The sequence below is a fragment of the Rhagoletis zephyria genome, unplaced genomic scaffold (assembly GCF_001687245.7).
Source record: "Rhagoletis zephyria isolate East Lansing unplaced genomic scaffold, Rhagoletis_zephyria_1.1 Rzeph_scaffold_00249, whole genome shotgun sequence".
Lineage (NCBI taxonomy): Eukaryota > Metazoa > Arthropoda > Insecta > Diptera > Tephritidae > Rhagoletis > Rhagoletis zephyria.
The window spans coordinates 100,543-122,861 of NW_016157333.1; the positions used below are offsets into that span (position 1 = coordinate 100,543).

At 34.2% G+C, this 22,319-nt stretch overlaps 1 protein-coding gene across 5 annotated transcripts in view; it reads left to right on the plus strand.

Moving 5' to 3' along the window:
• Positions 1–22,319, plus strand: part of LOC108358398 (protein FAM13A) — a 120,283-nt gene that overhangs the window by 83,934 nt on the left and 14,030 nt on the right. Inside the window, exon 1 of one of the 5 annotated variants that reach the window (XM_017609707.1) lies at positions 21,442–22,210. The exons of the other annotated variants lie outside the window; for them this stretch is intronic. Coding sequence (XP_017465196.1) covers positions 22,181–22,210 — 30 coding nt within the window. The 5' untranslated portion in view covers positions 21,442–22,180. Of the gene's footprint in view, positions 1–21,441; positions 22,211–22,319 lie in introns of those variants that run through there. 5 annotated transcript variants of the gene reach the window in all.

Below are 22,319 nucleotides of genomic sequence, written 5' to 3' on the forward strand. Positions count from 1 at the left end.
TTGTGCTAAAGTAGGCGAAATAGAAGGGCGAACGGCGAACATCGGATCGCCCAAAAAAAAGATTGCAGCAACGCGAGCAAAATGACATACAAACAAACTTATCATCTCTATTTGGAACACACTTTCAGCTGACTGTTAATTTTCACCACACAGTTCTATAGTGAACTTTTTGTGACTTTCTCCAAATCGTCTCAAATCAGAAAAAGAGTCACTTATATATAGTCTAAAATTTAGGCACGAGACTGACTAACTGACCTCACCTTACGATTTAGAAATTAATCCGGGCGGTCCGGGCGTACTGATTCTGTTTTTTTTTACCTAGTATGTATGTAGTATTCCCAACGACCAGGCAAAAATTCAACTGCTATAAAATGCTGCAACTGGCCTCATTTCTTCCCATCCCGATTTCTTTCGCCGCTACTGTACGCGACTTATTTTTTTAGCACTCTTCATGACGTAATGAATGAATTTCAAAATGCAGTAGTGGTTAATGTAATGACAAAAAGAGTACCTAAATGATTATTTCTTTAATGGTTTGCAGTTATATGACTAAGATGGCAAATATTTCGCAACATACGTTAAAATGGAGTACCAACTTCCGACATTCTGTTTTTACTCGGTGCACTCATCAATTATGATTTAGTCTTGTCAGGTGTGGTCTGACATATGAGCTGTTATTTTTGAAAGTGGCACAAGTCCATTTTGTCATAAGTCGAGATATTTAAAGCTTTGCGTCTGAATATTGGCCAACGGTAATCAATGCGGGTGACATTTTTAAATCTATAAACGTGTTAAATTTCATTATACAATAATATTTTTTTTAATTGTTAAAAAAAATAGAAGATTTTTGGCTTCAAATGCACTTATAACAGTTTCAATAATAACAAGAGAAAAAGAGTTCAAAGACAAAAACTACTTAAACAAATGAACTCATATTTTGCAAATACAGCTGCTAATTAGCTAAATTATTATAAATGCTGAACATATATACATCTATGTAGTTAAATAATTTTTTAAGTGAAAATACTGAATTTGTGTAGATACATATGTAAGTATGCTACTAGCTAGTGCAATTTAAAATTAGCAATTCATTATTGCTTGAACTTAGCCCTTTCATAATAGGCGTGATTGCTCCTCTTCTCACATGCTAAAATACAAACGTACCCTATGGGGAAAATCTCTAGTTTTGAACTGGTGTGCTTCTAGCACATTTAGAACCACTACTAGTTCGCCATAAATCTCTTTTGCATGCAAACAACTGGCGAATTTAACACAGCGATGTCATAGGAATTGGAAATTGTCCCCCGCTGCATTACCTTTTCTATAGTTCAGAACCAGTCCTAAATTCGACATATGGGATCTAGTTCGCTTTGCACCCCATCTTCGCACCAGTTGTAAACGAAAAAAGTAACAAGATGTTTTCTTTTTGGGTTACCATTGTAGGCAATTTTTAATTATTTGCAGAGAAATGTATTTTCAATCTGAAATCAAATTTGTTTGAATGAATGGAAATTAAATTGTGCATTTGAAAACACGTTTACATACCTTTGGCTGTAGCTGAATTTGCAGAGGTGCAGACTGTTATTGGTTATATTCCTGAAGGTCCCAAAATGTTAAGATGTTAACACAAATATTAGTTTTGTATTACCAAACTATGAAAAAGCATCTGCGACGTGCAGACTGAAAGCGTATTTGAACGAAAAACCTGCCAAGCAAAAGTCTATTTAAAGTAAACAAGCCCCCCGCTGCATCCCTTTTTCAGTAGTTTCGAACAAGTTCAAAATTCGCCAGATGAGATCTAGTTCGTTCTGCATCCCTTTTTCTATAGTTTTGAACCAGTTCTAAATTCGTCATTTTAGATATACATTTCTAAAATTGTTTTTTAAAAGTACCACATATCGCTGCTTTTGGACTGGTGGCGATCCAGTTACTATCGGACTGGTTCGTTTTTCGCGATAAAGATCTAGTTCGGAACTACAAGTTTGGTTCACCAGTTCGGGGTTTCCCTACAGGGTACTCCCACAATTGATTTGTTGTCACATACATTTGTGCACATGTACATATGTGTGTGTATGTATAAACTACCTCATAACGGGTGATACATCTATGTAGAACTGGGAAGGGAAAATATTTTCTGACAACGCTGATTTTCGTAATACAGCTGACTAATTTGGAGACGTTGTTGGGGTGTGTGTGCCTTTCCATGATGAATTGTCAAACTATCTAAATGTACACATAAAAAAATTGTTATAGCCCAATATCTGTACATTATAGATATCAAATAAAATGAATATGGGGGGTCCAAGGCGAATATATATATATAAGGTGGTATCGATTCAACCAATACAATAATTACTTATATTTTGTTTTTGCTTTTAGCGGGCCATTGCCAATTTTAGCTATTCTTCCCCGAATGAAGAAGGGCGACAGAAAATATAAACACTCACTAGCGAAATACAGAATATTGACAATCAAACGCTACTCACAGCTGATGAAACAACACCACCTTATATAAATTCGCCTTGGGAGGGTCTTTATTAGAGCAACAGATACCAAATCATTAATTTTTTTGTCTGTCTGTCTGTATGTTTGTACGCGCATCATTCGGGCGCTAATGCATAGAATTGAATCCAGTTTTCACAGGTGTATTGCTAGAGGTCTAACTTAAATTATAGAAAGAAAAAAAATTGAGAGTTGCCACCTTTTTGAGAATTGCAATTTAAGTGAATTGATAACGTAAAGTATATATTGCAATATTGCTGTCAAAAAAAAGAGGTTTAAAAAGGCCGACAGCCACTAATATTTTTATGGAAGGTTGCTGCCTGTTTAAAATTTTGTATTTAATTTAATTGAATACTGCAATATGGGCATATATGTAATACTCATATATTGGCAGTAAGCGCTAGTGCTGTCCGAAAACACTACAGTACAGATACATATATCAATAAACATGTACGAAAGAAAACATACATACATTTGTAAATAAACATGAATATGCGAATCAAACTGAAGAGGTCTAGGAAAGTTTACTGTCGAAAATATTATCGAGGAGGGTTTCCACCTGTTTGGAAAACTTAATTGAATTGAATTGATAAAATTGACGAAGTATTACAATACAGGTATCAAACAACACACAAATACTTTGTAGGTGCAGTAAAGCACGCCGGGTATTTGCTAGTACTGAATAATAATAAGATGACATTATGAACCAGTCCCACATGGTCTTTGAAAAAAAGCGAAAAAAAGGTTTAGATGGACCACCCTATATAAGTATAGTGTAATGTTTTTAATTTATCTATAACGAATTTCCTTCTTCAGAGAGTGCAAATGAAAATCAAAGCATTTAATTCGAATTTTATTGGTACTTGACTTGGAATTGATGTTGCGAGCATAAAGACAAAAGATTAACGGGAAAATTTCTTCCGAACGAATTGATCTTTATGCCTTAGTTAAGTGAAGCAATAAATTTTAATAAAAGTATAAACAGAAGCCATACACATACATACATATGGACACATGTGCGGTATGCCGGTACACTTTTGGAAATTCGGCTGTCAATTATGTGGAAGTCGCGCGCTTCCCCACATCTATTAATCTCCTTCGCAGGCGTGTCGAAATGCCTACTTAAGATTAAAATATTTAGATCTGGCGATCCTTGCGCGCTTTAGTAGTGCTGTCCAAACGACCTGCCAGAGTGTTCGTTGCAAACACTCTTTTGGAAGCTGCCAATCCTGGCACGTCTGAGCGTAGCCCATGTGTTCCCCTGCCATCGATTTTCAAGACAAGTCGTACAAGAAAAAAACTGGCAGTCAACTTGTTTTTCTAAGAGGCAATTTAGAGCAAAACTATTTTTTTTTTTTGTGAAATCCGTGTGCAGATCCTAAGCTGCCAATTTGATTAAAATGTATTTTACACCCTTTTGATAGAAAGTTTAAAGACCTTTAATTTCTTTCTTTTAATAACTGTCGGACTTGGTTTCAAAATTAATTGAGAAATGTTAGCCCAATGCCAGCATCAAATATTTTCAATAATTTGAAAACTAGTGTTATTAATGAACAAGGTATGTGGGTGTTCTGCATGTTCTTAAATTTTTTTTTAGATTATATTTAATTTAATAATAAATTAATTAGCATATAAATTAAAAAAGGCTATTAAAATGAAAGCAGCTAATTATTTTTATTACCTCATAATGATAAAATGAAGTGGTCTAATATAACAGGATTAAATCCACTTCAAATTCAAAATTTAAATTTATTTCTGTAGAAATTTGAAAAAATAACTTAAACCTATCTTTCACGGACAGACTAAATAGCATATGTTGATAAAACATATTTACCGTCGAAGAGAAAAAAGTTATAATTCGAATGACATATTAAAATATTTTATCGCTATTCACAACCTCTTAAATGTTTCTGCTTTCAACAACTGAAATAAAATTTATTGCTCTGACTGCTGAAAAGAGCTTTGCCGACATATACTATTTAGTTTGTTCGCGGAAGATAGACTTAGATTGTTTTGCCAAATTTCTACAGATTTTTTACCACATTCGATTCACTTATTAACTTCATCCCGAAGGCAATTGTATTTGCGCACAGTGAAGGTTTTTTATACATTTTATCGGAAAACGGCTTTGACTGATTTTACATAAATTTGTGTGATTTGTTCGCGATAATACCTGGACGGTTTAACAAGAAAAAAAATTAGACAGTTACCACCTGTTTGAAAATTTCAGTTAAAGCAAATTGATACGATAAAGTAAATATATCGCTTAAACCCTTTCAAACCCTTTCGAACTTTTTTATTTCATTTACGTGATAAGTAAGTTTAATTATATATTATGGGTATTAAACCAAAGACTTTAAAAAAGGCTTACATCCAAAAAATTTGTTTGAGAAAGGTTGCCACTTTGTTTGAAAAATTTTACAACATATTATAAAATACCCGACTTGCTTCGATTGACCTTAAAAGTATTTTTGTGTTGCTACTCCCTCCCTACATAGTACATCCAAAACTGGTATAGCCTTAAGGGCCATATGATGTTCTTGAAAAAAATCCAGGAAATATTTTTCATTATTTCTGTTGCTAGAAAATGTACTTTGCTGTTGCTGTAAATTTTCTTAAGGAAGTAACTATACGAGCATTTTTCCTTGAGAGCTGCAAACTGATTTAAGAAATTTTGATAGAAGAAAATTTTTTTCCCATCTCTTGTGCGTCCTTTTATATCATTTTTTCGTATTTTTTGAGAGCTGCAGACAGGCCTTTATTTAAGAAAAATAAAATGCATTTAAAGAGCTTTATAAGGTGAGATTTTCATATAAATTTTCGATTTATAAAACATTTAAGGTACATATTTTTTATTTTTTAAAGGTGTTTAGAAAGTAGGCCAAATATCGACCTTCCCACATGAGTCTACATATCGCACACTTTCTTCAAAGGCGTACCAATTCAATATTTCTCGTTTTTGATACTCTTCGCAAAATATTCAACGTATTTATTTGATTGTCTCCGTGGCGCTTAAGGTTCTTTGCTTTCTCTTTTTATTTACAAATGCAACCCTGCCTATCGTTTGACACTTTTAATTAGCTTGCAGGAAGAAAAACTTCGGACTAAAACCTGCAACTTCTGACTGAGAGAGAGAGGGTGCAAGTTACTCTTACAAAAATGGTTTGACTTACAGGTTTTTTATCACCTGGAACGCTTTCCTGCAAAAAATCCTGCAAATCGTGAATATCGTGAGCACCTGGAACGCAGCTATAGTATACTTTGGTTGAAACAAACATTCCGAGAAGAACACTACTTTTACGCATAAAAAAGTATGTGTCATTTGCCGGTTAAACGCTTGGAAAATGAAACCAGTTACTCGCAAAACAACCTACCATGCAAGTTCAATAGGTGTCGGCAAGTTCGCGACATTGACATTGGAAATTACTGTTAAGCATAAATACATAAGTATATTTGCCGATGTTAACGGTGTTTAGGTGCGTGCATAAGTACATATTAGGGATGTTAATTTTTTCGGTTTTTACGATTCCGGGATTTTCGACTTAACTTAAATCGAAAAAAGTGCTTCTATCTCTCCTACCATAAAATAAATAATAAATAAATGGATTTAAAACCTACTTTTTTATTTAAAGTGGCGTTTTTGTTTTTTCTCTCTGATGTCAGGATTTATTTTAAAGGACTTGGTAATTTCAAAGATTATTAATTCCAAAAATTATTTAAAAAATTCAATGCAATAAAAATATGGGTACCAAAAGAAAGAGGAAAATTCTTTAGAATTAAAAAAAATAACATAAATTTTTTGATGCCCAAGGTAATTTTTTAAGCTGACGAAGTTAGAAGGACGAAATTCGAGGATGTTGTCGAGTTTATGTGTATAAGTCCTTAACATATATGTAATATAAAAAAAAAAAAAAAAAATATTGCGAAATTTCAAGGATAACCTTTTTAAAGGACATTTTCAATACTCACCAGTGCTTATGCACCAAAAAATTTAATCTGATTAAATTCTACAGAGTTTCCTCTTTAATTTTATACCCATAGATACTTCTTCTCTAAGCTCAGTTCTTCACTGAACTTTTTAAATCATTTTTGAATTACTGGCGTCAGAGTGAAAAACTAAAATCGCAATTTTACTACATTTGGCCCATGGTTTCGCGAATACATTGATTTTTGTGTTTAAAATTTACTATCGCTCGCTGTTATATGTATAATGAGCTAGACATCTATAAAAAAATATTAATTATCAAATAAAAAAAAGAAATATAACCAATACTGGTCAAGAAAAGGGGTTTCTATTATTGCCTTCAGTGCAAATTACAAAACTCGAAAATCCCGGGATTATTTGCCAAGACTCCTGGGATTTTCGGGACCTAAAAAAGGTCGGGATTCCGGGGTTAACATTCCTAGTTCATATGTAGGCCTTTTTGTTTCTCAATTCAGTTGTATCTCTGAGACAGCGAACCGGTTGAAGCGATCACAGTGTGGTTACAATCGATCGTCAGTGAAGGCGTGTGATCACAAATGATCACGTGTAGCATAATTTCACATACATATTTCATTCTTATTCGATGGGCGTTTAATGGCGTTGAATGACTTTTGCATGATCATTGTTCAAAGACTTGTATACACGAACATATACTACATATCGTCACCTGAAATGTCATAACTAAGAAAAAATTCAAAATTCACTTTTTGATTTATATGATGGATTTCATCGAATTACAACTCTCTACATCATTTTATGAAAAAAATTATATAAAATATAAGTCACGACTTTTTCCATTTCATTTACGATGTTGTTACGTCTTTTTGCATTTCAAGTGACGATATGTAGATACATACTATATTTATGGAGCTTCACCTCTTTCAATTGAGTTTTTACTCGCTATTTTTCTTACTGGAATTTCATTTATTTGATATTCAACTATTAAGTCCATAAATTTTATGCATATTCATAAATACGAAAGTTTGTTAAATATTTTAATAAAATCTGACATTCTATTCAATTAAATTCACCAAAAATATGAATGAGCCGCGAAGCCAGTTGTTATCACGCAGTTGGAGAATGCTTCCTTCCATTCATGACATTCTACATACAGAGCTTCACATCTTACCATCAATACATTCATATCTACATATACTATATTAGGGTGGTCCTTAAAAATATCAATATCTAAATTTTGTATGCGGCACCCCTCTAATTTTTTTCTACATACAAAATAGAGACATCCAGAAAAACTACGAAATTTTAAAAAAATTTTTAGCGGGCGCACGAGGGGTTAAAAAAATATACATAGATACAAAAATTGGAAAAACTCGAAAAATGTTGACCTGAAATCTAATAAATTTAAAATATTATTCATATAAATTCCTAAACTTGCTGAGCTATAGCTGGTCAAAGTGGAAATGTTGTAGAATTTTTGGGATTTAAAAAATAGAAAAATTATTTCAAAGTCCTGGTAGCGACCCCTACCTACGAAAACTTTCAGCGCTTTGAGCGACCTCTAAATATTTTTTGATTTCAAAATAAAAAAAGGGGTATACTTTTTTTTCGATATAGAACAATCCAATTCCGCCTTTACTGTTTTTGGACCACCCTAATGTACACACATGCATTGTATCACATGACTTTGTTGCATTAAATTAAATGGCCAACAACTAGCCACAACACACCGCCATACCCCTGCATGTCCCACAGCCGCCTGCGCGCCAACCACTAAGAAGCCAGTCAATCGGGTATCTACATAATTAACGAGATCACCACAAACCAAGCTTTGCCGGTAGAACAGCTTCAGCGTTCGCCATTAAGTCTCGTCGCGAATGTAAAATTTGAATGTTTTTTTCTTATCATCCTTGTTTTATTTTTGATTTGCGGATGTTCGCTGAAAGTCACGGGAATCGCATAAATTTTGCTGGTAAATTGGCAGCGAAATGGGTAGGTCGTGTGTCTGCGAGAACCGGTCCCTATTTTTGGATTCTTGTGTGAGCTTGTGCTAAGCAAAGACTGGTACGCAAATGATACAATCAATGGGTTAAACTATTAATTAATTTACTTTGAGTTTTATTCTATGTATGATTTCTATTAAAAGTGCTATTTATAAATGGCGAAAGATATTTTAGAAAATATAACAACAAATTTACATATATAGAAAGAATACATATGTATGTGCATGCATACATATGTAGATATGTACATATATTCACATGTATGACATATAAACATACTTATACAAATACGTGTATGTTGAAACTTGACTCCTTTCCAAGCTATGCTTCACTGAATTTTGTGAAGTGTTAAATTTGAAAACAAATTAATTTGCATAGTAATAAAGAAGTAAAATGTTTACTTGCCTCTGACGTATGTATTTTCTGTATATTTTGCACACAAAAGATGCACACATACATTCACTTGTTAAATTTGTTTATTGGATTTCGAACTCGGGCATAAAATGCATCCCCTGCCTAGCGGCATCTCTATTATCGAAAGTATGATTTTATAATGTTATCTGCCGACACGCGGTTGCAAAAAGGCTTAGGCTTAAGGCGTAAAACAATTCGCTGAATGGTAGTATTGGTGGGAATAGATTTTAATTTACATTGCCCTTAGTATGCATTTGTTAAAAAAAATTTATTAACATAGACTTTTAACTGTATAAAAAAGTAAAACAGGAAGACAATTAATAATGACGAGTCCTCAGGACAGCCGATCTAGGTCATACCCCGAGACAGTGTTGCAGAAGTCGCAAAATTTGTTTTTGAAGAAGCAAGTTTGAAGCGGAACAACTGGCCCAAACAGTTGGAGTATCATCTACGACAATTTTGAGCATCATAATTATCGTCCGTTATTTTTTAATTTTTATTTTTTTCGATCATTTAATCGTGATGATGGATAATGCGTTTTTATAGCCCTTTTAGTAGATCTTTTATGACATAAAACTTAATTCTGAAAATAATATTGTTGGAAAAATAAAAATTAAAAAATAACGATTTTACAATGGTAAACAAGCATCCTGATATTTAATGGTTACTTTCGGTATAGTCATCAAGCTTATATGGATGTATGGTATTCAACTGTGGGCTACGACCTGTGCAACCAACATTGACAGGATCCAAAGATTTCATTCAAAAACGCTAAGGGCCTTAATGGCAGCCCCTTGGTATTTCTGTAACGAAAACATGTATACATTAGAGTCCTTGGTATACCGACGGTTTAATCTGAAATCGACAACAGCATCGGAAAGTTTAAAATAAAACTGTGTAATCACTCAAAACCACTTTCAAGTGGCCTGAGCAAACCAACAAATCGCGCCAGCGAAGAAGAGATCTACCAGCCTTTTATTGAGCGGCGTTAAATTATCGACAAGGTGATCTAGTCTAATATACATAATTACTAAAGTACAATGTTTATCCATTATCGATATCTGCTTCGTAAATGTACATACAAGATTCTAAAAGGCGCGCTTATCACCTCCAATCGATCACAAAATAACAGCCATAAAATTCAAAGCAAACAATAAAATAATAAATTTTTCTTACTTTCTTCCAAAACAAAAGCACACCGGAATCAATTTTCAATCGTTCTTTTGCTGAATATCCATGTCAAGTATTCGATAACAAAAGCGAATTTCGCTATGCAAATATTGACGATATTTTTGTTAAAAAAGCTTTGGAAATCTTAACTGTTTATTTGTACAATTTTGTATTGCAAAATATTTAGCTTATGTAGAAGGGAATTCCACCGCCTAACAATTTTAGACATATGATCATTATACGTATCTATCTTAGATATTTCTAAAATAAATACAGATATAATTTATGTTTACACTCCGCTTACAAGACGGACGTGCCACTCCATTTTCCCAATATAATTATTTTACCTATATGTACGTATGTAAATATATAGGTGGCTTTATATATTTTTTTTTCGTTTTTGTGTTCAGCCACACATTTATTGTATTTACTAAAAAATCTACGTCAGAGCACGAGTTTACCATAATAACGCAATCTGCAAGGTTTTTAGGAAAAACTAGGAGTGCCAGTTACTGTCGAAATTCGACCGTTTTTCTAGTTTTTTGGGGATGTTTTTAAATATAGTACTTCGATTATGTCATAAGGTACAAAATTACTCAAAAGAACATCTCCAGCTTTGGAATTAAACCGTGACTAAAAATTTAAAAACAATTTTTTTTTTTTGTTTTATTAGCGGTACAGTTTAACTGGGCAACAATTTCTTTTTTTTTTTTATAAAAACCCTTTGTTCGTCAAACAAACCGAGCCCTAACCGCCAAAATAACGTAAGCGAAATTTTTTTCAAAATTTTCTTTTTGATGCAGAAATGTATCTAGAAGCTCTAGGAATATTTCTGCATCAAAGAGAAAATTTTGAAAAAAATGTCGCTTACGTTATTTTGGCGGTTAGGGCTCGAAATGATCTTGGTCTGAAGTATATGAAAGTGAAACCCGCATTCTGTCAAACGAACGCAGTCTGCGGGGCGTAGCATACAATTTTCCATGAGAAAATACAAATTAGGGTGACACAGGAACAATGGGGCATTATATATCTCGATAATTCTCGATAACGACATATTTTGAAAACTTTATGAACTTAGATAACTCGATACATTTCTGTTAGTCGATAAATTTCGACAATTCGATACGTATTGATAGCTCAACAAATTTCAAAAACACTAAATTCCGATAACCCGATAGGATTCGATAGTACAAGTTTCGATAACTATCGATACAATTAGATAACTGTGCGTTTTCAGAACTGGATAAATTTCGATAACTCAAAAATTTACATATTTCGATATATATCGACAACTCGATACACTCTGGTAACTCGATAAAATTCGATAAGTCCATAAATAGTAATAACTCGATAAATCCATGTAATTCTAGGAATTTTGATAACCTGATATATGTACATACTTTGAAAATTCGAAATAATTTTATTCCATAAACCGACAAATTTCGATAACTACTAACAAATTTCGATAAGTCAATAAATATCGTTAACTCGATAATTTGAAAGAACTCGATACATAACAACAACCTGATTACATTCGTTAACTCGGTAAACTTCGATAGCTAAATTTGTATCACCCGATAAATATTAATTATTCAATAAATATCATATGAAATAAAATTTCATTAAATTAATCCGATAAATTTTTATAACTATGACTATTGGTACATTTCGACAACGAAGTTTCTGCATCTCGATAAATTACGATAACTCAAAAAACATTTCGAAAACTATAAACTTCGGCGATAAGAAACTTGATAACTTTCGATAACTAAATTTCTGATGAATGAATATATTTCGATCCTTATCGAAAAATTTCAATGAGTTTCAATACCCTTTCAGTTAACCTAATTCTTATGTATAGTATATATTCTTATTGTTTTGATTTTCGTCTTTATCTTTAATTTTTCCTTCATAATTACTTTCTTCATCTTCATCTTCAACTTCACATTTATCTTTATTACAAAATTGAAAAATACCATTCTAATGGTGTTTTTGGTTTTGAAATGGGTTTGGTAGAATCGCCAAACGAACTTTGCTAAAATTTTGTGTTGGCGTATTAGTATATATGTACATATGTAGATTGGTCTGTAATTTGTTGATGTGAGTCTTTCGACAGGGCGGGAAAATGTGTACGTAGTTTGAAATGAATTTCCGTCGTACTTTGCCAAGTTTTGCTTTGAGTGTCATTTTTCAGTATATACATAAATGAGCCTTTTACATATTTGATGCATATAACTAAATCTACATGCATTAGACATGCCTAGATCGACTATCTGCGGTTCATGCCTAAGCACTGGGGTGGTTCAAAAAAAATAATGTCGGAATTTTAATGCTCTCACCCCTAGGACTGTTCTATTTCGAATAAAAGTAAAACCCTATTTTTTATTTTGAAATCAAAAAAATATTTAGAGGTCGCTCAAAGCGCTCAAAGTTTTTCAGGTATTTATTATATGAAAAAAAAAACATTTCGTAGAAATTGTATAGAATTCTCGAAAATCATTTTTTTTCCGATCAGACAACTGAGGTTCTCTTCAGGAGACTTTCAATATGAATACCCAATTGTTTATTTAACCATTTATTAATACTAACGATATTTTATTGGTCCCCTCATTGCATTTTTCGGCGTTTTTGGCGGACCTATAAATTATAGTCCGACGTCGAGAAACCAGAGTTTTCCGATCGAAAAAATTTAATTTTTTGAGAATTCTATACCATTTCCAGGAAAAGTTGTGTTGTTCCCATATAAAATGCATAGAAAACTTTGAGCGCTTTGAGCGACCTCTAAATATTTTTTGATTTCAAAATAAAGAAATAGGGGTATATTTTTTCGGTATAGAAGAATCCCTGGGGGTGAGAGCATAAAAATTCCGACTTTACTTTTTCACATGCATTTTCGGGCCACCTAGTGTGCACTCTTAGCTTTTAGTGTTGTAATTCTGCTTCTCTATGTATAGACATTAGCAAAATAGGATTTCTTCGATAAACTAAGTCACGTAAAACAGATAAGATAAGATAAGTGTGAACAATTTGAAGAATGCAACTAGATAATTGATTTTTCGGTGAGTTACATACATAAAATTTTAATTAATTCGATATAAGTGTCAAATCGAAGATTCTCAATGTTGACGTCATAAAATTACGCTAACATGTGCCGTAAGAAAAGTAAAAACAAATTTAATATAAGATGGTCTGCACCACATCCTTAAAGAGAAACACTTAAATTTGGTAATTTTGCTATGACTTTCAGTCGAAAAATTCACAATTCTGCACTCCAATAAAAAAAAACGTAACTTATGTATGAATAAAGCTTAAATAAAAAAAACACTGGGTAGCTGTGCTCTACCTAGCCTGGCGTTACCGGACTTTAATCGACAAATAAGGACTATTTAGAATACCAACAACCCTTTTAACACATCCAAGGCAAGCGCATTCGGTGTCACTGCGGACTACTTAATGCTGATTTCGTTTCTTCCAAAAAAATGTTGCCCTTCCACGTTGCAAAACGTGTTTGATGTTACACTGAAGCCTGTAAAAGGGCATCTGATTTTCAGCGAAAAAATCTCCCCTGGCACAGCCTCAAAGGGCAAGGGAATGTGCCCTCGTTGCCTTACAAAAGTGTGTAATTTTAAGAAGTGAACACAAAAGAATAGAAAGTGGCGATGAAAAAGCGAAATTTTTTGGTAAAAACGAAAACTCCATAATTTTATCGAATTAAGCAGTCTCCTAGTATTACAGTTGAGGGCTTGATAACGACGGACATAATCAGTGAAGGTGTGCCAAAATGTTAATGATACCTGGGTACATGCCCCCATTTCTTTCATGTGCCGTAAGTAGGCAGTAACCTGTCAGTAAATTTGGTATAATTCTTTACTATATCTTTTTATATTTTTTTGCTTTGCATATGTACGTTACCTTCGCTGTTTTTAAAGTAATTAAGCTGTTCAACCTCGCCTTTGCGTGATATCTTCAAATTCATTTGTTTGTGTACGTCCTTTAGAAGGTATATTCCAAGAACTTGAAAGATGTTTGTTCGAGAGCGACCGTCGTTTCGTATGATCAAGTGGCTTTAGGTCTTATAAACGTCCATCCTAATATCTCTAAGCCAAGTTAGCTATTGCGCGGATTGAGCGATGCCCCATTGACTGATTTGACCATTTGCGATGGACGCTTGAACGGTCGCGATATTCGCGGTACTTCGGCCAACCCTTGTCTCACTGGCAAGGGAAAATCCAGCAGCAAATGTTTAGATTAAAATCTTATCACTAGATTGTGAGTGACTCATCAACTGACGGAAATTAAGACGAAAGTTGCAATAATCGACGCGGAGTTTCTGTTCTGTTCTGTTGGGCTTCAGTGCAACTTTCGAGTCGACTGCGAGATGTTTTTCGAGAGTCGACTCGTATCGAAAATTGCATGTCTTTGCCTAGTGTATTAAATCGGAAAAACTTGGCAGCACTGCATAATTTTTTTACGATTTTCGTTGGCTACTTATTTCAGCACGCAGTACTTAGTCAATACCAATGTTGTCGGGGCGTGCAATTTAAACTAATTTACGGCTTACGCAATGAGGTTGGTTTACTGAATTTTTGGATCTGGAAAGTGCAATGGTTGATCTAAGGGTGCATTCATAATAAAAGTTCAAAATTGTCAAGTCCTTTTTGCAAAGCACGATACATATGGATTTGGCATTCTCTTTCACCACTTTGCTTTTTTCGTTGTCCTTATGGGCTGGAGCCCAGTATATATGAAGCTGCCTAATCGCGTGAAGTCTTTCTATTGGATCCCTGCATCTGATTTTACCATTTTTAGACGCACTGCGACGTGCGTTGCCTTCTTTGTTACTGCTTTCACAATATGAGCACATACGATATATTTAAGTAAGTATATTAGAGGAGCTTTCTGTTTAACTGAAGGCAAAATTATTTAATTTCCTCATCACAAAAGTCTCTACCACAAATTTAAATGGCTTGGACGCCAACTCTGCACTTTAGACTCCAGATCCATCTTTATTAATAATTTCTAAGACATCTTCGTATATGCCAAATGTCCTGTTGCCAGTTCGTATGCCCTTGCGCCCACTTTTCTACTTCGATTACAGTCTGCCACCCAATCTTCTAACTGAGCCACGGAGCTATGTAATCTGCGTCACATACATATACTCGTCTTGCCTCTTAAGCCATGCCCGAAGGGTCTTTGGATATATCCACCTACCACACATGGCCCTATAGCTAATTCCGCTGCAGGATTTCCAGCCGCGAAGTCCATTAGCCGCAAATAAAGGTATCTGCATTTGTCCGCAGACTTGCCTGAAAAGTCCAAAGTTGCATTACTTTTAGAAAGTGGTTCATAACATTACTGACAGTACCCAACCAATTCACAGTCACCACCGTAGCAAAAATTTTGGGTGCCATTCCAACACATTTATTTCGCATTTTGTTGGCTAAGAGTGGCCTCAGAAGCGGCGATAGGATGCCGCACAGCCGCCTAAGATTGACACAATTCGGCGCTTAAACCAAGTGATAGTTGTAGACATCCTAATGATGTCGTCAGAAGATTTTTTGTCAACAAAAAAAAAATGCTGTGAATGATGATTAGCAACAAACTAAATTTCACCCTCATACTGAAGGCTTTACTGTGGCAGATTTAGACTAGCTTTGCCTAAGATTAAGGAAATATGAACAAGTAATTTTTAGCAAAAAAAAAACCGACTTCAACTCTCATATAAAAAAAAATATATATATATATATATCTCATGATCCACTGATCGGATCTTAACCAGATTAGTATGGGACCACCTCTGAGCCACTGCCTTTCCGATGCAAAAATTATCGAATTATCGAAATCGGTTTACGTGGTCCAAAGTTATGCGGTCACATACATAAAAAAAAAAAAAAAAAAAAAATTAAATATTCCGCCGAACTGATAACCTCCTCCTTTTTTGGAAGTCGGTTAAAAATAGCCTTGATGGCCAATCTGACACGCCCATCACACTAGTCGATGGACACCTGACACAATTTCACCCCCCTGAGTGAGTGAGCGTGACGTTACGCAGGCCCATGTAATTTTTAAATATATTTCTTCATTCCTAAGCAAAACTATAACTCTTTTTGTTTCTAATAATTTGTGAAAATGTTGAACTGAAATTTGCCAAAAATTCGTATCTGCTGTGTGCTTTTATGTTTATTACCAATTTAATCATCAACTTGAACAGTACTTATCGCTAACGCCAAATCGTAACAAGCCTATCTTTTGATAATTGTGGCACATAAGAAACAATTATGCACATTAAAATAATTAGCTATCCGCTAAAGTTGCTATTGCCAGCCCCAAATCGAATGTTCTTTAGTTTTTAAGAGCATATTTTTTTCTTTGTTCGTAAGTGAACTAATTTTAACCTGACGTACGCAGCTACCGCCTGACTGCATTGACGTGTTTATTACGTATGTATGTACATATATATGTACTTGCCTATTAGGCACACCTTCAAAAAATTTCTTTTAGTGAATTGAAAAATAAGTATAGCCATTGTTGCTTGTTTAACGCCTGCTACAATTACAATTTGTGGCATTTCTAAACAAAAAGTGTAAATATAGATACCTGGACAGGTGCGTGCAGTCTATAAGTTGCTTAGTTCCTGACCTATTTTAATTGATAAATCGAAGCATACTGAATTTTATCTTGCCAAGTGAGTATTTATGACTTAATTGTTTTTTTTTTTTTTCCTAACAGCAATTAAAATTTCAAAAAATGATTTAAACTGCTGTCAAAGTGATACTCGTACGTCTGTGCTATATGGAAACTTACCAAATATTGCAACTTGGTAATTTTTATTTCGATAATTGCTTTTATTACAACAATTGTTAGGATTTATGAGTCTCGTGACTTTTCGTTTGCCCAATGCCATAATTTTCAATTTGCTGCGAAGTTGACTTTAATGCAAAATTAAAATTTACTAATTTGATTTTTATGGCAAAAATGGCCGTCAGGCGAACTTCGATTGTTGCTGCTATTAGGTGTGTACATATGTATGTAAATTAAGCATATGATTTTTTTAAATATGTATACCTATGAGGAGAGGTCGAGGGATGATGAAAACCTGGGCTGAACTAGTATATACAGTCAGCGTCAAAAATATGAAACCCTGACATTTCTCCCGTTAGGATCTGATTGGAGGAAAATGGTATCGTCAGCATTGTTTATAACATAATACACTTTTTGATCATCTGCGTACATTACAAATTTTGAGAATAAGAAACAGAAACGTATATCATTAATGAAAATTATAAATAAAAGGGGGCCAAGCATACTACCTTTTAAGTGCAAGAGCGCAGTACCTATCGCATAGATAATGGCTAATCCAATCTAGCAACTTTGGATGCAAACCAAAGTGAGCTAATTTAGAGGTCTATATTCTATGTGAGGCCTATAAAGTGAAATTTTTAAGTGGCTACCGCTGATTTTTATTTATTTTTTTTTTCTAATTTTTTGCATTGACGTTATCGCTCGATTTCTACCATACAAAGCATGAACGAAATCTTGATTAAAAAGTGTGAAAAGTTGTTGTGCATTTTTCGAAATTCGCTGATTTTTTGCGAATTTTGTAGAAAGCGTGCAACATTAATTAATTTATTTGTTTTTATTTTCTTGGGTATATTTTAATAAAAAATTAACGAAAAAGATTTATAATGGAATACTCCTATCAGTACAAATTTGTTTTTTTCTAGGAATTTTTAGTAAATTTTGACAATATATTTAATTAAAAAAGCCATTGGCCTAATGTACGTATTTATATCTATACGTATGTATGTGGGAAGTATGGATTCAATAAAAATAGCGTCATAAACACACAACATTTAAAATCACATGCAAGACAAGAGAGCAAAAAAAAAATCAGGTATAAAATTTGACTAACGAAAAATGCAAATATTTTTTAACACAATTTGTGTGTCTAAGAATTCAAATAAAATATGTGTGTGTTAATTTTTGACAATTGACCACACTTCTGGCTAGAAAGTTTGCAGAGAGCAAATAATTAGAGCAGGTGTGAGAATATGTAATTTTTGTTTAAAAGTTTATCACTTCCGCTAAAAAAAACATTATTTGGATGTCGCTCAAAATGCTCAGTAAACAGTTCAGTGTACTTCTATGAAGAATGATGGATGTTGTGTTTATATGTATCACTGATACAAATAGCTGCCAGAAAAGCGATGTGAGATCTAACATCTTTAAACTTGATGTTTTTTTTCTACCCAAAGAGGAGTTATCTCGCACTCATGTAGTGTGATGTGAAACTGATTGCAAATGTAGCCGTAGAAATGGCATATCGTCGCTATGACTTTAGTAGGTCTTTCGTGGTGTTTGTTATGGAAATATTTTCATTTTCTATGATCAATTAGTTCGTTTTTTAAAACCCGCAAATTTGGTAAATATTTGGTGCAGACAATTGCTTTTTTCTTTTTAAACTGATCTTAGAACTTTCAGCATTTAAAAGCTTTAAGTCCACTATTAAAAAATTTATCTTTTCCACAACATTAAATCACATTATCTGTTACCTGAACCTAGATAACGCCAGACAAGGCAACTTCCGATTAAGTGTAAATACATAGTTTATTCAGCCTCTAGGCAAGCGCGACATATACATAAATAGTTTCCACAGTTGAGGGAACAGATAAATTATACAATTTTTTTGTGGATATTAGGTAAGGGGACGTTAAAGCGTTAAATACACAGTTCGGTTTCTAATAGCAGACTTCCAGAGAACTGCCTTGCAATTTCGGCAGGCAGCTCGTTCCCTATTGCGCCATTGTGCCCAGGTACTTAAAGAATGGATAAAAACTAATGTTATATACATACATATGCTATATTTACATATATATGGTAAGAAAGAGTATTCAGTGCAGGTTGGCTATCACCGCACACGTAGGCTCTTTGCATATCCATCTTCTCCCTGATACCTTGTATACGTACACGCGACGTTTACGCTCTTTTAGCACCTGCTAACTCTCTGCGCATGCCTGATTATAACTCGTAAGTATTGCAACAACTTTCGCTAGAAAGTCACTCCCTAGGTGATGGAAAAGTTTGACCTTAACCAATATCCGTGCATTGCCTTGACTGACTTCCCTGGTGTTATAGAGAAATTGCATATGACAGCAAAACAAATCGAACGCTGCAGCTTAGCAAGCGAGCTAATCTTTTGAGTATAGGCAGAGTAAAGTCGTAAGTTATCTTTTGTAGTAAAGAAAATCACTGTAGTCTTTAGAGCCAGGTGCAACTAGTGGCTTATGACAAGTTGCCCTTAATAAAATAGTATAGCAACATTATCGGCATAAGCGTCACAGGAAACACCAGTCAGTTTTAGGATTTCCAAGAGAGAGCCGACCATCATGCACCTGCAAGGATACTGAAAATCGCCCTGAGAACAACCCAATAATTCAAATTTTAGGAATTTACCTAAGCCAGCATTGTAGACCACTTTCATAAGATTTTCGGTGCCTTTAGTACGAAAGATGTCATATTGGCTGACAATCTTTGGTAAATGTGTAGTCAGTTTACCCTGCTTTGGGGATGGATACTACGTTCATTCACAAATGCCGTGATTCGATCCCTGTGTACACCGAATCAATCGACATCGCAGCTACCTCCTGTTGTAGAGAAACAAAGCGGTACTTACCGTAAAATGTGCGTCCAGCAGAAATGTTGCAACTTCCTTGCTATTCTTAGAATACGTTCCAGCAGATCTTTTGAGGTTATACAATTTGGTTTGATGATCTTGTTTTACAAACCTTAGATGCTTGTATTCCCAATCGTTTTGGTACTCCCTGCAAGACTCTATTTTCAGGTACTGAAAATCGAGTCGGAGCTTAAGCTCACTTTTTATGCATGAGACCCAGTTTGATCGATTCATCGATGCAATTTTCTACATATTTGCCTGTATCGTTGTAAATACGAATATTAGAAACTGAATTTAATGAGTTGTAGGCATCCTTTATATCCACAACACGTATTTATCGGTGTATGTTTGTCGGAAAGTAATTTGATATACTTCAACGGACAATATGCCGATTTAAAAAAATTTTCGGGACACCAAAGTTTTTAAGTCAAAATTGACGTTTTTGGGCCCACATTGCTTTTTACTTCTGTTTGTTACTAGTTTTTCGAAAAACGTTCGATCTGGCACAACCGTTGCGCTATTATGCTTACGTGATATCTTTTTGAACACCTTTTCTCAATACTCTCCCAATTAATTCTACCGCAGACACACACACACCGTCTTTGCTTAGCGATCTTGCTACCGAATGACGTAGAATCATTTTTCGTGCAAATCACTTAGATATGAGCAAATACCACTCAGCTACTCACCGTGATTTATTTACCTGACGATGCTTACCTACCTATGTGCACTACATATACCAACTTGTCTAGCGCGAATGTGTTGGTGGGTCGCTTTGCTTTACTCATTTCGCCTAGAGAATTTTTGTTTATCTTATCTAAATACATTTTCAATGAACTTAAAAGCGCTCTCGCTAACCGGTGTCGCAAACGCTAGCTGCATATACATACATATGTATGTACATACGAATATTTACTTGGAGCTTCTGGTCGATTTCGATGCGAGATCTTACTTTCATATGTTGCCGGCGCTCATTGCCGCCTGCAGAACAGAGCGCTGAGCACAATATCAAAAGATATCAAAGTAATTAAATAAGAGCACAACTTGCCGCCGAGTTCTGTTCTCGCATCACTCATATATGTACATAAGGGTGGTAAAAAAAGGTGAAGTCGGGAAAATTGATCCTCTCATCCCCTAGGATAGTTCTACGTCGAAAAAATATACCCATCTTTTTTTTTTTGAAATGAAAAAAGTATTTAGTGGTCGCTCAAAGCGGGGTAATAATACCCAGTTATTTTTCTAACCATTTTTTTATTGTAACTATCTTTTATGGGTCCGCCAAAACCCCCAGAAAATGCCAGAAAATCCAATGGGGGATAAAAAAAGCTTTAGTATTAAAAGTGTTTAAATAAACAATTGAATGTTATTATAGTCTCCTCAAGAGAACCAGATTTTTCCAATCGAAAAATATTGATTTTCGAGAATTCTATATCACATCTACGAAAATGTTTCCCCTCCATATAAAATACATGGAAAACTTTGAGCGCTTTGAGCGACCTCAAAATATTTTTTTGGTTTCAAAATAATAAAAATAGGGGAATATTTTTTCGACATAGGACAATCCTAGGGGATGAGAGCATTCATTTTCCGACTTTTCCTTTCTTTTAACCACCCTAATGTACATATATATTATATGTATACATTTTTTTTGGCAAGAGAGCGTAGACGCTAAAAACAAACCCCTGCTCTCTCGAAAGCGGCAAAACTTTTCGCATATATAATAGGGCCTGTCGCTGTGGCACTGAATTTATTAGTAAAACAGATTTTGCAAAGAGAACACCAAATTTTATTAGTGATCAACAAATAAATAAAAAGCTGAATTGCATGTTAACAGCCAAAAGATATCTAATTTCATGAAAAAATTAAATATACTAAAAATATATAAATTTCGTGTTAAATAAACGTCTATGCACGTTAATCGAATGGTTAGAGAAAAAATCGTTAACAAAATCCTGCGCCAAAATTACAATTGGAGTGCCACTTGGGAACGCGCTCAAAGGCATTTTGATAAACGCTGAAATTTCAAAACGCTGTAAGGTTTCCGCAAACCTATTCGAATAAAAGTGTAACTTGTCCGTCATTAAATTTGAAGTGTGTGACGAAATAAATAATTGATTTCAATTGAAGGCAATCAGTGATCAAGACAAAAAAAAAGCAGAATCAGCCCAGCGCTGTGTACATTGTACTGCACAGTTGCATGCGATAAAAAGCGCGCAAGCGAAAAGCATAGTAAAAACGACAAGTGTATTCTTTAGCATAGCAGCGTTGCCTAATAACGCCCTTATAAATTTGGTGATTAACGATAAAGTGATTTGCAATTGCAAAATACGTACATACATTCCGTTTGAAACCAAAAAGACAAGCGAGTTTGCTTAGTATTTACTTAAAACACTAAAAAAGCTATAGCACCAGCTGAGCAAATAACGCAACAAAATTTTGAAATATTTTAAAAACAAATATTTAAAAATTACTAAAATGACACCGAGGCTAATCACTTACATCCTGGTAATTTTTGTTTGATTTTCGTTTTCAATATGTATTCTTGGGACTTTGACAAAACAATTTACTTCATTTCAGTGGTAAAAGATTTAAAAAAAATTAAGTTTTCTTTTGG